Below are 15021 nucleotides of genomic sequence, written 5' to 3' on the forward strand. Positions count from 1 at the left end.
GGCCTTCCCTCTTCTTAGTAAAGGTAAACGTTTCCCTTGCTTGAAAGCCAGTCGAATCCGACTCTAAGGGGCAGTGCTCATTTTCAAGTCGAAGAGCCAGGGCTGTCCGAAGACTTCTCTGTGGTCATGTGGCCAGCATGACTAAACACTGAGGCTCACAGAACGCTGTTACCTTCCCACCGAAGCGGTACCTATTTAGCTACTTGCAATCTCTTGCTTTCGAACTGCTAGGTTGGCAGGAGCTGGGGCCAGAGAAGGGAGCTCACTCTGTCATGCGGCACTCGGGTCTTGAACTGCTGAACTACAGACCTTCCAGTCTGCAGCTCAACATCTTAACATCTTCTTATATATTCCTTTACCATACTGTAGATGTTCTATTAGAAGAGGCATCTCCTCCTCTGTGACAGAAAAGGTGAGATGCCTCTTCTTCAATCATTCCTTTACCACACTGCGGACGTTCTCTTAGAAGAGGCAGTCCCTCCTCTGTGTGAGAGAACGAAGGATGCCTCTTCTTAGATAATTCCAGGGCTTGTTTTGTAGCAGGAACTCCTTTGCATATTAGGCGACACACCTCTTCTTACAGGGGCTACTGTAAGCTCTTGGAGGATTGGCTACATTAGGGGTGTGTCGCCTAATATGCAAAGGAGTTCCTGCTACAAAAAGAGCCCTGGATAATTCCTTTACATACAGCACATTCCCTCTTAGATGAGGCATTCCATCCTCTGTGTGAGAGAAGGAAGGATGCCTCTTCTTAGATAATTCTTATACACCCTGAAGATGCTCTCTTTAAAAAGGCATTCCTATCTGTGTGAGAGAGAAGTGGGAATACCTCTCCTTAGACAGCAGCTGTAATGATCCACCACACCCCTCCCCGCTCTTCTTCCCTACGTCAAAAGCCAGTGGGCATCTTATAAGATGGTATCTGCCGACCAGAGAACTGAGGGCAGCTTTAAATCCAACAAAATGTCTCAAACCGATTGTTCTGATTGATTAATCAACTGAACATCAGACGGATGCCAGCAAGTGCAGCTGCAGGCCCTGATGCTTCACTCCATCCTCGGGCAGAAAGGCAGCAGTCTGTCCCCATCCCGAGCTCTTACGTCATTTTTGTTGTAATACTTCAGGGCTCCCTCCCGTTCGGACAGCACAAACTTCCGGCTCAAGAACTGCCCATTGTCACGGCCTCTCTTCCAAAGAAATCCTTCCCGATACCCTGCGGAAAGACAAAGAAGCATCTTCTAAGGACCGCTGACATCTTTTGAAAAGAAAATGAAAAGTCATTAGCCCTCGGGGAGGGGCCGTTGGCTCAGTGGCAGAGCATCTGCTTGGCAAGGCAAAGGTCCCAGGTTCAGTCCCTGGCATCTCCGGTCAAAAGGTAGAAGGTGATGTGAAAGAGCTCTGCTTGAGATCTTGGAGAGCTGCGGCCACTCTGAGAGGACAATACCGGGCTTGATGGACCAAGGGTCTGATTCAGTGTAAGACAGCTTCAAGGAGGAGGAAGAGATTGGATTTATACCCCACCCTTCACTACTCGAAGCAGTCTCAGAGTGGCTTAAAATCCCTTTCCCTTCCGCTCCCCACAACAGACACCCTGTGAGGTAGGTGGGGTTGAGAGAGCTCTGAGAGAACTGGCCTTGACAGAACAGCTCTGAAAGAACTTATGACTGACCCAAGGTCACACCAGCAGCTGCATGTGGAGAAGTGGGGAATCAAACCCAGTTCTCCCAGATTAGAGTCTGCGCTCCTAACCACTACACCAAACTGGCACTCTTCTGCCTCTATGTAGAAAGGCACGAGGCCACATAAACACCTCTGGCTGCACATCAGGCTAGCCTCCTCGCCTCTGAGCCTTTCTGCTTCCTTGCACAGGCTAGCCAAACAAAAAAGAACTGGACAGAACGAGAGAGCCACCTATAAAAAGGCCTGAAGGCAGCTACGGAAGAAGGCACTTGGGGACTCTCCGTAGTCAGTGAAGGAGCCAGCAAGCTTCTCTTCCCACATCTGAGGCCTAAAGGGACCAGGACCACAGCCACAGGGGGCCCACGGGAGCAATGCCCCCTCCCAAATTTGCCATGCCCCTCTCAAAACAACCGTGCCCTTTTGTTTTCATTCCACCCCTCTTAGCTTCCCAGTGAGGCGCAAACCAAGCCAGAGCCTTGCGAGCATGGGGGAAGAAGCAGGGGGGCGGGCTGGAGGCAGACGGGGTAGCAAGGAGGTGCCTGGTGCCTGGGATAGGTTGCAGGCTGCCTGCTCCGGTGGGGCAGGGATTGGCGGTGAGGTGGGCATGCACACAAAGCCCCTGCCGGAGGCCACCAAAGCCAGGGCTGGGGTAGAGGGACCCTTCCAGGAGGCCCGGGGCAGTTCTCACTGCCATGGCTCTTCCCTCTCTGCGTGCCCCTCGCCCAGTGAAAAGGGCCTCCACCTTAGGGTGGGATGTTTTCCTCAGAAGGAAAGCCCACCACCCTTCCTCCCCCATCTCTTCTTCCCACACTGGCATCCCAGCGCCACACAGTCTGCAGGTGAGTCACCCTTTCCTTTCCTGGTGAGGAAAGCACCCAGGCCAGGCCAGCTCATCTAGGTCAGGTCAGGGGCCAAAAGGGCCGCAGCCTTCATGGGCAAGCCGATCCCACGAGTTCCAGCAACCCTCCGCCGTGCAGCGCCTCCCTCACCCTCTACCCACCTCTCCCTCCCATGCTCTCAGCTCCACTGCACTAAGCTGCCCCCTTGTTGCCCCCCACAAAATTTCTGGCTACGGGCCTGAAAGGACCCTGCTTCAATGCACTCCGCCCTCACCACAGTAGTTTTGAAAACTAGGAAAAAACTGGTTCGGGCCTAGGTGACTGAAAATTTAAGGCTCCAGATTCTCCAAGGGAACACCATCTCACCATACGTTCCTTCTAGTGCTCCCAAGACTAAGCCAGACATGACAGGGCTGCCTGGTTCACGTGGAAAGTTGGAAATTACCTTAACAGTAAACGGCGCATGAATGAAAACAGGTATCAAACACTCCTTTCTTTTTTGCAGTCCCAGGTTCTGATTTTATTTACTTCCTTTATACTACATCCTTGCCAGTGGGGAGCCCAAGCAGATTACATCATTCCCCCCTCCCTATTTTATCCTCACAACAACCCTGCGAGGTAGGTTAAGTTGAAGGTATGTGACTGGCCCAAGATCATCCAGCAGGCTTTCATGGCAGAATGGGGATTCAAACCTGGCTCTCTCAGATCCTAATATACAAACAAGAAGGTCACAGCTGTTTATACACACTAGAATAAAGAACACACAAGCTGATGTAAATGCGCTATAATCTCTCAAGACATAGAAACAATTCTTAAGGCAAAATCTTCAACAACGTGGAAAAGATCATAATTCCGAAGAGGTTTTGAAGAGGTTGACGAAACTCCCCGGAGTACGTTTCCGTTTCGTAGTACGACTTCTTCCAAAGAACATCAATAGGAACAATGTGTTGTCTTCTGTTACTACATCATTCAGGAAAAACTCTTTCAAATCCTAGTACAGAGCACATAAAAGTTCTCACACAACAGGTATGCTTGCAAAGTCAGTATTGCCTTTGAAATGACTGAGAAACCGGGGGGGGGGGGGGAAAGGGCTACAGTAACTGACCAAGGGGAAAGAAGCTCCTTTTAACTGGAGATGCCGGGGATTGAACTTGGGACCTTCTGTATGCCAAGCAGAGGCTCTGCCACTGAGCCACAGCCCCCCCCTCCCTCTTTTCCCTATTAAAAGTCAGACCCAACTGTCCTTGATAAATGGAAGACAGGGCGGATGTTTGAAAAGAAACAGCTGTCCGCCGCCACCACCACCATGTCTGGGGCTGTATCCACCTCCCTGCACTGTCCTTTAAGGACATACAACATCAGCGCACAGGGCAGAGGCTTGCGAATCCTCCACCAGTGCAGCGTTAATGGGTTCACATTTTGTTATTCAAGGGAGCGAGCGATCTGACACCAAAATGCCAGAACTTGGGAAGCAGGGCTGTCTGCTCAGAAGCAAACTCCACATTTTTTTTTGTTTTTCTCTCTCCCCCCCCCATCAACCAGATTCACCAGGTATCCCCTATGTTCCTGTCTGTTTCCCCGTCAGCCTCCTCAAAAGGAGAAAAGTATTAGCCTCCTTGTGATCTCCCATGTATTGAGGGGTGCGGAATTAAGCAGCATTTTGCAACCAGTCAAGGAGGCTTGACAGGTGCAGAAAGAGACAACTGGCAAAACGGTTACAGGCTGCTCCAAAGGAGAGAAAATGGGCGATGATTCACTTGGTTACAGCAGAACAAGAAACCTCTTCCTGTTTCACCTGCACTGTAGCTCAGTTTTAGACCAAGGGACCCCAACATGGTGCCCGGGGGCTCCAGGGCCACTGGAGATCGGATTGGCCGTACAGAGTTTTAGCCGTTGCTTCAGCCACAATGGCCACCACAGTTCAAGCCTCTTCACTGCGTTACGATGTGTATGCAAGAAAATGTTTAGCATATGTTCATTTTAAAGGGCATCCTATTCAACAGAGCTCATGACTGAAATGTTAAAGAGTTACTTAGAGTTATGCATAGGGTTGCCAGGTCCCCCTGGCCACCAGCAGAGGATGAGGGTTGCCAGATCCAGGTTGGGGAACTCCTGGAGATTTGGGGATAAAGCCTGGGTAGGACAGGGACCTTGGTGGGGGGCAATGCCTCAGAGACCATCCTCCAAAACAGCCATTTTCTCCAGGGGAACTGATCACTGTAGTCTGGACATGAGCTGTAATTCCGGAGGATCCCCAGGTCCCACCTGGATGCTTGGAATCACCTCACTCCCTGACATTCTGTGGCTGGCTCCACCCCCCGTGGCAGCCATTTTGTGGTAGCCTCCACCTCCTGCACCACCAATTTCTGTGGTTGTGCCCAGTGTCCCCTCTAAGCTGAGTTAGTGTGAGCTAGCTCAGTTTTTTAGCCTCCGGTTCATGCATTTTTGTCTTAATTCAGGAAGGATGGCTCCAGAGCAAACTATCTATGCAGTAGCCAAATTGCTCACTCACAACTTTAATGCCAGTAGCTCACAAAGTAGGATTTTTGCTCACAAGACTCCACAGCTTAGAGGGAGCATTGTCTACCCTGTGTCAGAATTCCAAAAGTCCCCACAGGCTGGGGACCTTTGTTTTAGAAGGACAGGGTTCCTCCCAGTGTGGGTGGGTTCCCCCCAATTTTCGGGGTGTCTGCCTGCTGCCAGCCAGCTGGTCAGCAGGGGAAGCCCCACCCCCGAAGAGTGACATCACTTGGTGACGTCCCTGAAATGATGATGTCACACGAAAGTGACATCATCACGATGTCACACAACAACACTCTGCTTTTTAGGCAAAACTCTATGGTTTGAGCCCAATTTTAACCATAGAGTTTGCCCAAAAGCAGAGTGTCGCCCCGACATTGCCAGCGCAATGACGTCTCTTCCACATGACATCATCATGTGAGGGACATCCCCGCCCACTCCCAGGCCACCCCCCAAATCCCCCCACCGGCGTAACGATCGCGCCTGACAACCCTATAGAGGGATCAGTCTAACAAATTAGAAGACTGACTTTCCACTGAGCTTTTTAAACACCGTTAATATCTAAGGATATTTCCTCTATGGGTGCTGATTGCTAGGAGATGGATGGATGGTTTTTGATGGCTGGTGGCAACCAGGTATTGACATGTCCCACCTGCTCTGGTGGCTGTCTGGGGCAACCAGTTCAGAAGACGGGCAGTGCCAACCTAAGCAGAGTTATACCGTTCTAAGCCCATAGACTTAAGTCTGCTTAGGACGGCACTGTGAACAGAGCTGCGGCAGGGCAAAGAAACCTGAGTTTTGCAAAGGGCATGATGTCTGCTTCTGAGGGAATGCGAAACTTAGCATGCTGACTTAGAAGTAAGTCCCCCTGAACAAACTGGGCCTTACTTTGGAGTAAGCAAGCACAGGATGGGAAGTTGTCAGAACCACAACATGCTTCTTGTTCAAACCATTACGCCGGTTACCAATGTGTTTTACATTTAAAATTATTGCTATTTTTTTAAAAAAAATCAAATGTTGTTTTACGATGGTTGCATGCTGCTTTGGAAAACAAACTTTTAAAAAGCAGTATACAAATCCTGTTATGGCCAATAGTGTTGATAAACCTGGACATTTTTTTCTTACCCCCTTTTAAAGCCACAGCCGTACCTCATCTGCAGTGAATCCCACAAATTAATTTTACAGTTCCATTATTATTGAAAGCCATGCTGGGCATGGTCACACAACAAAGTAGGCTTGCCAACTCCAGGTCTGTAAATTCCTGTAAATTTAGGGGTAGGTCCAGGGGAGGGCAAAGTTTGGGGAGGTGAAGGACCTCGGCCATAAAGTCTACCTTCCAAAGCAGTCATTTTTTCCAGGGGAACTGATCTCTGCCATCTTGGGATCTTCTGTAATTTCTAGAGATCTCCAGGTCCTTCCTGGAGGTTGGCAACACTATGGCAAGAGAAGGTCTTTTGCGAAAATCTTGCAAAGCCCCCCCCTCCGACCCACTGGCATTCTAATCGCTCTACCTTTTCGACAAATAATTTGACACATGCATATGGGTGGGGAAAAACATGAGTTTCAATCACATCTAAACGTCTACATTCCTTGCTTAATGGAACAAAGATGTGCAAATTAATTCTCCTGAAAATCCTGTTTCGCCACACAGCCACTGTCCAACAGCCGCTACACAGCCCAATTATTTCCCTGGTGCACAAAAGTACGCTGGTCTGGGTGAAGAGGAAAGTCACTGATTAAATTGACTGCTTCTACAATACCCCACGTACACAGCAGATGATTGATTCAATCCAAGGCAATTAACACTCAAACAGCGAGAACGCCAAAGCAGGCAACGCAAAACCGATATCTGGACGCTTTCCAAAGGTCAACATTATTCTCAGGCCCTCAGTGCACAAGCAACAGATCCCAGAGAAGTGGAGGAGCAAGGGGCCCGATCCAGCTAAACATAAAGCACTTCAGACCCCTCCAGGTTCCATGGGAGAGGCTTTGGCACAGGCCTAATTCTCCCCTAGTGCAATCCTAAACCGAAGTAAATTCTCCTGGCTTTCCACAAACTATGCAGAACTGAATTATCCAAGCGGGCTTTTCTACACAGGCAACAGAGTCATAGAATCATAGAGTTGGGAGGAACCCCCCAGGGTCATCTAGTCCAACCCCCTGCACAATGCAGGAAATTCACAAATACCTCCCCCACACACACCCAGTGACCCGTGACCCCATGCCCAGAAGATGGATCCCTGCAAGATCCCTGGCCAAACTGGCCCGGAGAAAAATTGCTTCCTGCACTGTACAAAAGGTCTACGCTGTACAAAATGATTCACAAACTTACCTGGATAAAAGATTAGGGACTGTGCTCTATACTACTGTATACAGCTGGCTGCAAGTAGGATCCTACTATGTAATTCTGCATCATTCCCAAGTTAATATTTATACTTCAGTTCTATTTTCAGATTTCTGGCAGGTTCTACAATCCAAATCCTATCGCACTGTTTATATAATGTCCCATCCACCGCCTGCATCGACTCGCTCTCCGTAATCTGCCTTGAGTCCCAGCAAGAAAAGCAGACTATGAAAAACATGGATAAATAAATAATGAATCTCACTGAATTCAGTGGGCCTTACTCCCTCGTAAGCACACTTAGGACTGCAGCACTGCTAAAATACAAAAAGAAAGCCACAAGCACGATTTATACCTCAAGAAGGGTGGCTGTGTTAGTCTGTCTGTAGCAGCAGAAAAGAGCAAGAGTCAAGTAGCACCATAAAGACTAACACAATTTATGGCAGGGGATGAGCTTTCGTGAGTCACTGATAACTTCTTCAGGTACGAGGTATCTGAAGAAGCGAGCACTGACTCACAAAATTTTGTTAGTCTTTACGGTGCTACTGGACTCTTGCTCTTTTCTACAATGCAGAGCTTTAAACCACTTCTCCAAAGGCACCTTGCCGCTATTCTAGATCTGCCCTAAAATTCAGTCTGCACATATCAACAGGGTTGTTTTTTTACATGGTAGGCTGGTTTGAGCTGACCTTTTAGTTTTGGAGGCAGGCGTAAGCGAAGGGTGGCGGGGAAGCCTTCCCATTAAAAGAAGAAAACGATACAGAGATGAGCAACATATTGCGAGCACTTTCAGGGAAGGGGGGGGGATAAAACATCCTGTTTCACAGCTGAAAAAAGCATTCTGAAAAGAAAAATTGGTAGTTTTTGCTACTCGGTTGCTGGAAATCAATACTGTGAAATAGGGGACTGACGAGAATCCCGACAAAAACAAATACGTCTTTCTAGTGAAACTCTTAGGTGGAGGCTCAGCAAAATGCCCAAGGGTGCTCTGCTTGTGAAAACGGTTTGCATTTCTCCCGTACCCATGTGGGTTGGATTTAAAACATCAGGTTCAATGCATGGGGATTTAGGGATCCATTAATTGCAAGCTGAAGGCAGGCAAACGAATGGGTTTTCCCATAACCGAAGACAGTGTGAGAGGCACTGACTGCACAACACGCTCTCTCATTCCACGCACTACTTACAGCGGCTCCAACAGGTTCGGCAGGTTTTCACAGTGTTCCCAAAACCTGCAAGATCTATTTGTCCTGTGATGACAAGAGAACAACCAAAATGCATACGGCACACCACAGCAATGGCACTGATATATCGCCTTCTCTTCTTAAAAAAAAAAAAAAGTACTAGCTGATCCAATCTATGCTTCGTTAATTAGTCAAAGAAAAAAACAAGAAGGGATCACAGGTATCCATACAGGAAATACACCAAACAAGCAAACACTGTGATATGAATGACTAAGGACAGTTAGTAAATCTTTTCAAGGTAACCATCATATCTCCCTTATATATAAAAGCCGAATGGTGATGGCACTTCTCTAGAACATTCCACACGCTCCGGAATTGGTTGGCGCCCTGGTGTGTCACGCAGAATCTGTCCCTATCCATTGGCTGTATTGCTTGAGTCTCGCCTCCAACATTCTAAACAGTTTGCTGTTCCTCTCCCCCCCATAGCCAGTCAGAACACAGAGGTTATTTGCATATGCAGCCTCATTGGCCTTTGCCGCGGAACACAGAGGTCATTTGCATATGCGACTTGATTGGCTTTTGCCTCTAACATTCTAACATTCAGTTTGCTGTTCTGAGGTAAAATGTGTCCAATCTCCAGGTGAGGACTGGAGATCACTCAGAATTACAACTGCTTTCCAGATGACAGAGATCTGTTCCCCTGGAGAAAATGGTGGGCTCTGTATCCTTATATGCTGAGGTGGCCCCCGTATGACAGCATGGAAGAGGCTGCAGTGTGTGTGGGGGGGTGGAAAGCTGAAGAGTGAGGGGGAAATAAAGGTAGGTTGATGATTGGCTGGGAAAGAGATAGGGTTGCCAACTCCAGGTGGGAATTTCCTGGAGATGTGAGGGATGGAGCCTGGAGAGGGTAAAGTTTCAGGAGGCGTGGGACCTCGGACAGGTACAAAGCCATAGACTCCACCCTCCAAACCAACCATTCCCTTCTGGGGAACCATCATTGCCAATCTCCAGGTGAGGGCTGGAGATCACTCAAACTTACAACTGTTTTTTAGGTAGCAGAGATCAGTTCCTCTGGAGAAAATGGTGGACTCAGTGTCATTATACCCTGCTGAGGTCGCCACAGCAAATTGACACTGAGTGTCCAAGGCCAGGGCACCTGCCCAGATCCTCTTCCTAGAGACCATTGTATTTATTTCCACAACGGGCCTTTTTCCTAGTTATATTGTAAATAAAACCGGATATAAGCTCATTTCGTCCCAGTCTTCCTCAGGAGTAATTCTATTGTATTGATATATATATATATTATTTTATAAAGTTTTTAATTTTTTAGAACTTCTGGTTCCGTTTAAAATGTTTGTATTAGGAGCAAACCAGTCTTATCTTCTCTAACTAGGTGCAAAAGCCTTCTATATTTTGCTGGCTTAAATGCTCTCCATGAACACTGTATTAATATTTATAGTAATAGCAAACCAGTCCTCTTTTCTACCCGGCTGGAAGCGTTCAATTTTAAATTTGGATGGCAAAATGCTCTCTACAACAAGCTTTCAATACAATAAATAGGATTATTCCTGAGAAATGCTCCCTCTAAGCTGCGGTGTCTTGTGAGCAAAAATTCTACTTTGTGAGCTACTGGCATTAAAGTTGTGAGAGAGCGATTTGGCTACTGCATAAATTAGTTTGCTCTGGAGCCATCCTTCCTGAGCAAAGACAAAAATGGGTGAGCCAGAGACTAAAAAACTGTGAGCTAGTGCACACTAACTCAGCTTAGCGGGAACACTGAGGAAGATTGGGACGAAACGAGTTTATATCCAGGTGCTCATTCAAACTGATGGACTTTTCCTTGTAATATTGTAAATTTCTATTTATAATATAATATGATGGTTACCTTGAAAAGATTTACTAAATGTCTTAGTCGTTCATATTACAGTGTTTGCTTGTTTGATGTATTTCCTATATCGTTAATTAGTCACACAGCAGGGGTTTCACCTAAGAGCCTTGACAAAAGCTGAATCAGGACATGTGAACTTTATTCAAGCCACAGTTATCACAAGAGCCAGGCCAAAAGACAGTGGATATCAGACTAGGATCAGACAGTCCTGGGTTCAAATCCCTGTGGACCTATGAAGCTTGATAGGTGAATTTGGGCCAGTTACGCTCTCTATGCCCTGAGGTCTATTATATTTTGAAATAGACTCTCTCTGCTATATTATGAATGCTAATTACAGACTGGAGAAGCCTGACTCACACACTGGATTTCCTTTACAGTTCAGATGTCGGTCATCACGGGGCATTAACCCACCTAGATGAGTGGGGCCTTTATGCCCAGGAAGGTTAGCAAGGACTGCACAAATACTCCCCTGGATAATACTTATGCAGACATCCTTCAGTTGTTAGGTTCAGGTGGGTAGCTGTGTTGGTCTGAAGCAACAGAACAAAATTTATACCCAGAATTATACCCAGAATTAAAGGTACCATTGGACTCAAACTTTGCTCTAATGCTACAGTTGCGACTTGGGTACTGCAAAACAAAAGCTCTTCGGCTTTTAAACCGAGAAGTCAGAAACTGCTGACATGCTAGAGTTCTTCCTCTTCCAGCGCAGAGTAAGGCTTGTTAAGTTATGTAAATTTTCTCTCTCTCTCTCTCTTTTCAGGCCTGGGAAGAAACTGCTGGGGTAGATGTTCTCCGCCAAATCAGTGATTTCAAGGTGAAAAACTGGGACAGACAACAGCATGTGCGGGCGCAGGGGGCACGGGGAAGAAGGGAAGGCCAGGAAGAACTCGGATCTCATCCTCGCTTTCCGGAGCTTCACACCATTCCTCCTCATTAGCATCTCTGCCAGAAGTCTTTCCTCTGCATCTCATCAAGAAAACTGACATTTTGTTATCCGTAACAATGAAATCCATCCCGGCTTGGTTCCACTTAAAGACTGACCTACTTCCCTGAACTTTATCCGATGTGCAATTTTTTCCCCTGAGAAACAGGCAGCGGCCCATGAGAATCGACAAGGTGCAGTTCTTGACCAGAGTTACAGACTTCTGAATCCACTCAAGTCAACAGGTTTAACTCTGGTTAGCATGGCCTTGTTAATTGCCTAATTTGAGAACTAGAGGCTACCAATTATAAGGCAGGCATTGCGTCTGAGTTGGTCCCCCTGGCCACCGACAGAGAATGTGGGTGGGGGTTGGGTTGCCAGATCCAGGTTGGGGAACTCCTGGAGACTTGGGGATGGAGCCTGGGGAATACAGGGACCTCAGTTGGGGGACAATGCTTCAGAGTCCACCCTCCAAAGCCTCCACTTTCTCCAAGGGAACTGATCTCTGTAGTCTGGAGACGAGCTGTAATTCCAGGGGATCTCCAGGTCCCACCTGGAGGCTGGCATCCCTAGTTAGTTTGCTTTACTTAAAATACTGTGTGTGTGTGTGTGTGTGTGTGTGTGTGTTTTCTCCACTGAGGCTTCCACCACAATGTATTTTGCAGAGGCAATAATAACAGACTGGAAAAACTGGGCTTGCTAGACCAAAGCGTTAACACAGACACAATGCAAGACCTCAGTTCCCCTGCATTGCAGATTCTGGGCTGCTACATTAGAAGGAAATTGCATGTTCCCATAAACAAACAAAAACTTTCATAAACTGGTCAAAGCAACACCATCTATCTGGTTAGAGCCAGTTTGGTGTAGCCAGTTTGGTGTAGTGGTTAAGTGTGTGGACTCTAATCTGGGAGAACCGGGTTTGATTCCCCACTCCTCCACTTGCACCTGGCTGGATGACCTTGGGCAAGCCTTAGTTCTGATAAGAGCTGTCTTTGAAAAAGAGCAGTTTCTGTCAGAGCTCTCTCAGACCCACCTACCTCACAGGGTGTCTGTTGTGGGGAGGGGAAGGGAAAGGAGTTTGTAAGCTGCTCTGAGACACCTTTGGGTAGTGAAGGGCGGGGTATAAATCCAATCTCCTCCTCCTCCTCCTATCTAACATTTTTTTTAAAATCCTCTCCTTCCTTCAGTGACATTAAGGCAGCATACATGGTTAGAAAGAGGAAGGGGGGGGGAGAGAGAAACTAGGGTCTCACAGATCCTAACCTTTACACCACACTGGCTCAATTTTAGCCTACCCGCCCTCTATGGTTGCCAGCCTCCAGGTGGGCCTGGAGGTCTCCCGAGCTGCAGCCACACATGCCATTTGGTGCGAAGGGGAAGCGAGCCTATTCCCCCCCCCCGGTGGAAATTGACACTGCGTTGCGCGATCACACATCCTTTTGTAGCTGCGGGCTCAGCCTGTCACTGCCTGATCAGACAGCACGTTCAGGGAAGTGGGGGGGGGGTTGCCTCTTGTTTCCCATGTGCACAAAGGAGGAACCTCTGCACTGAGGGTTCCCCATGGAGTATGCGATTATGCGCATACTGCTAAGTGAGGGGGGGAAAGGCACAGACGGGAAAGTCCATCCATAGCCCTCGGCAAGCATTAGGACCAGACCAGTCTTTTACCTCCACTTCCGTGGCAGAGCAGCGTGGGGTGCCAACGGCAGGACCTTTCCCAGATGTTGCAGTTTGATCGTGCCCTTTAGATCCGTCAGGCATTCGCAGCGGAGTCGGATCTAAAGGCACATCTGACTGCGGCCCCGGTATTACAGCTGATCTCCAGACTACAGACATCAATTCCCCTGGAGAAAATGGCTGCTTTGGAGGGTGGATTCCATGGCGTTACAAAGAGCCCTGCTGGTTCAGACCGCTGGTCCTTCCAGTCCAGCATCCTGTCTCACACTGTGGCCAACCAGTTCCTCTGAAGAGGGTATGGAGCCAAAGGCCTTTCCCTGATGTTTCCTCCTGGCTCTGGGATCCAGAGTTTTAGTACCTCTGAATGCGGAGGTTCCCCACAGGCACCATGGCAAGTAAGGTAAAGGTTTCCCTTGCTCAAAAACCAGTCGAATCCAACTCTAGGGAGCGGTGCTCATTTCCGTTTCCAAGCCGAAGAGCCAGCGCTGTCCAAAGACGTTTGTGCGGTCATGTGGCTGGCATGATTAGACACTGAGGCACACGGAACGCTGTTACCTTCCCACCGAAGCGGTACCTATTTATCTACTTGCAATTTCTTGCTTTTGAACAGCTAGGTTGGCAGGAGCTGGGGCCAGAGACGGGAGCTCACTCTGTCATGTGGCACTCAGGCCTCGAACTGCTGAACTATTGACCTTCTGGTCTGCAGTTCAGCATCTTAACCACTGAGCCACCGCAGCCCCTACCATGGCGAGTAGCCATGGATAAATCTATCCTCCCTTGTACCTTCCCCTCCCTAAACCCCACCCTCCCCTGGCTCCATCCCCCGCAAATCTCCAGGTATTTCCTAGCCCAGAGCTTGCAACCCTATTAAGGAAAAAACATTTTTTTAAAATTTGCACTCACAGATTCCCTAATGCTAGATGAGAATGTTAGAAACCTCTTTCAGACAGCCTCCCTGATAAAATGAGCCTTGGGCCCAGCAAGCACCTCCCTGGTGTCCAGAAACCCAGCAATGAGTCATTCCCCAGCCCCTGGCAATGCAGGATGATGTCAGTCCCTTGCCAGCTCCCCTGCTACCCATAGCGGTGGCCTCTGCTGCCTCTCCGCAGTGATGCGTTAGGGCTTCTGCACTGCCCAGACGGGAAACTTCAACACCTCATGCTAATTCTGCCGGTACCGGATTCTCTCAGCTCCTCTCTTCCCTGATAAAAACGTGCCATTAAACAAGAAAAGGGATCTAAAGGGAGATATATTTAAGCTGAACGCCGAGAGGCTTTGTCTGTGTTCGGTGGTGTCTGGGCACACAGCTTTTTTTAAATACCGTCGGCGGTTTCTCCTCCTTGCACCTATATAGATTTTATTATTGTTCGGCTTCCCTGTCCCGCTTTCCCTGCCCGAAAGGGACACATCAGAATGGTTAATGTTGGGCAATGAAAACATACGGCTATAAAATCGCATCATGGTAGAACACAGGAATGCTCGGGCAGCCTTACAGAGAAAAAAAAATTACCTTCCCGAACAAAATTGCTTCAAAAGGAGGGTGTATGGCAGAGGGAAGTCTGTTTGGACTCTTTTCCCTCATCTGTGCTTATTCTCACCGTTTATCAAGTAGCGATGTGCTCTGCTGTGCATGTGGAGCACTATTCTGACCAAGGATGGTGAGAAGGCTTTACTGTTCCCCGGCTTCCTCAGATTTTTGATCAGGAGGGTGAGTTTTGTGGTCCCCAGCCATTTTTGCCTTTGGGGAATACACAGAAGGAATACTCAGAAGAAAGCTGAGCCCTGAAGAAGGATAATTCGAGCGACTCATGCTAACATTTTTATCCTTCTTCAGAACTCAGCTTCCATCTCAGAATCGCTCAGAAATTAAATCTCTGAGGGCGGACTTCAACTCACTGTGCTTTTGTGTCTCCTGAGCCGCGAACACGACGGCACCCCGCCGGTGCACAGCCTGCCATTTTCACACTACT

At 48.2% G+C, this 15021-nt stretch overlaps 1 protein-coding gene across 1 annotated transcript in view; it reads right to left on the reverse strand.

Annotated features, from left to right (window-relative positions):
- The window catches only part of ADAP1 (ArfGAP with dual PH domains 1), an 88265-nt gene that overhangs the window by 29570 nt on the left and 43674 nt on the right, over nt 1–15021 (reverse strand). The window contains exon 4 of the mRNA XM_015417302.1: nt 1101–1213. Within this exon, the coding sequence (XP_015272788.1) occupies nt 1101–1213 (113 nt within the window). The remainder of the gene's footprint in view (nt 1–1100; nt 1214–15021) is intronic.

Source organism: Gekko japonicus, unplaced genomic scaffold, assembly GCF_001447785.1.
Source record: "Gekko japonicus isolate JY-2015 unplaced genomic scaffold, Gekko_japonicus_V1.1 scaffold1917, whole genome shotgun sequence".
Taxonomy (NCBI): Eukaryota; Metazoa; Chordata; class Lepidosauria; order Squamata; family Gekkonidae; genus Gekko; species Gekko japonicus.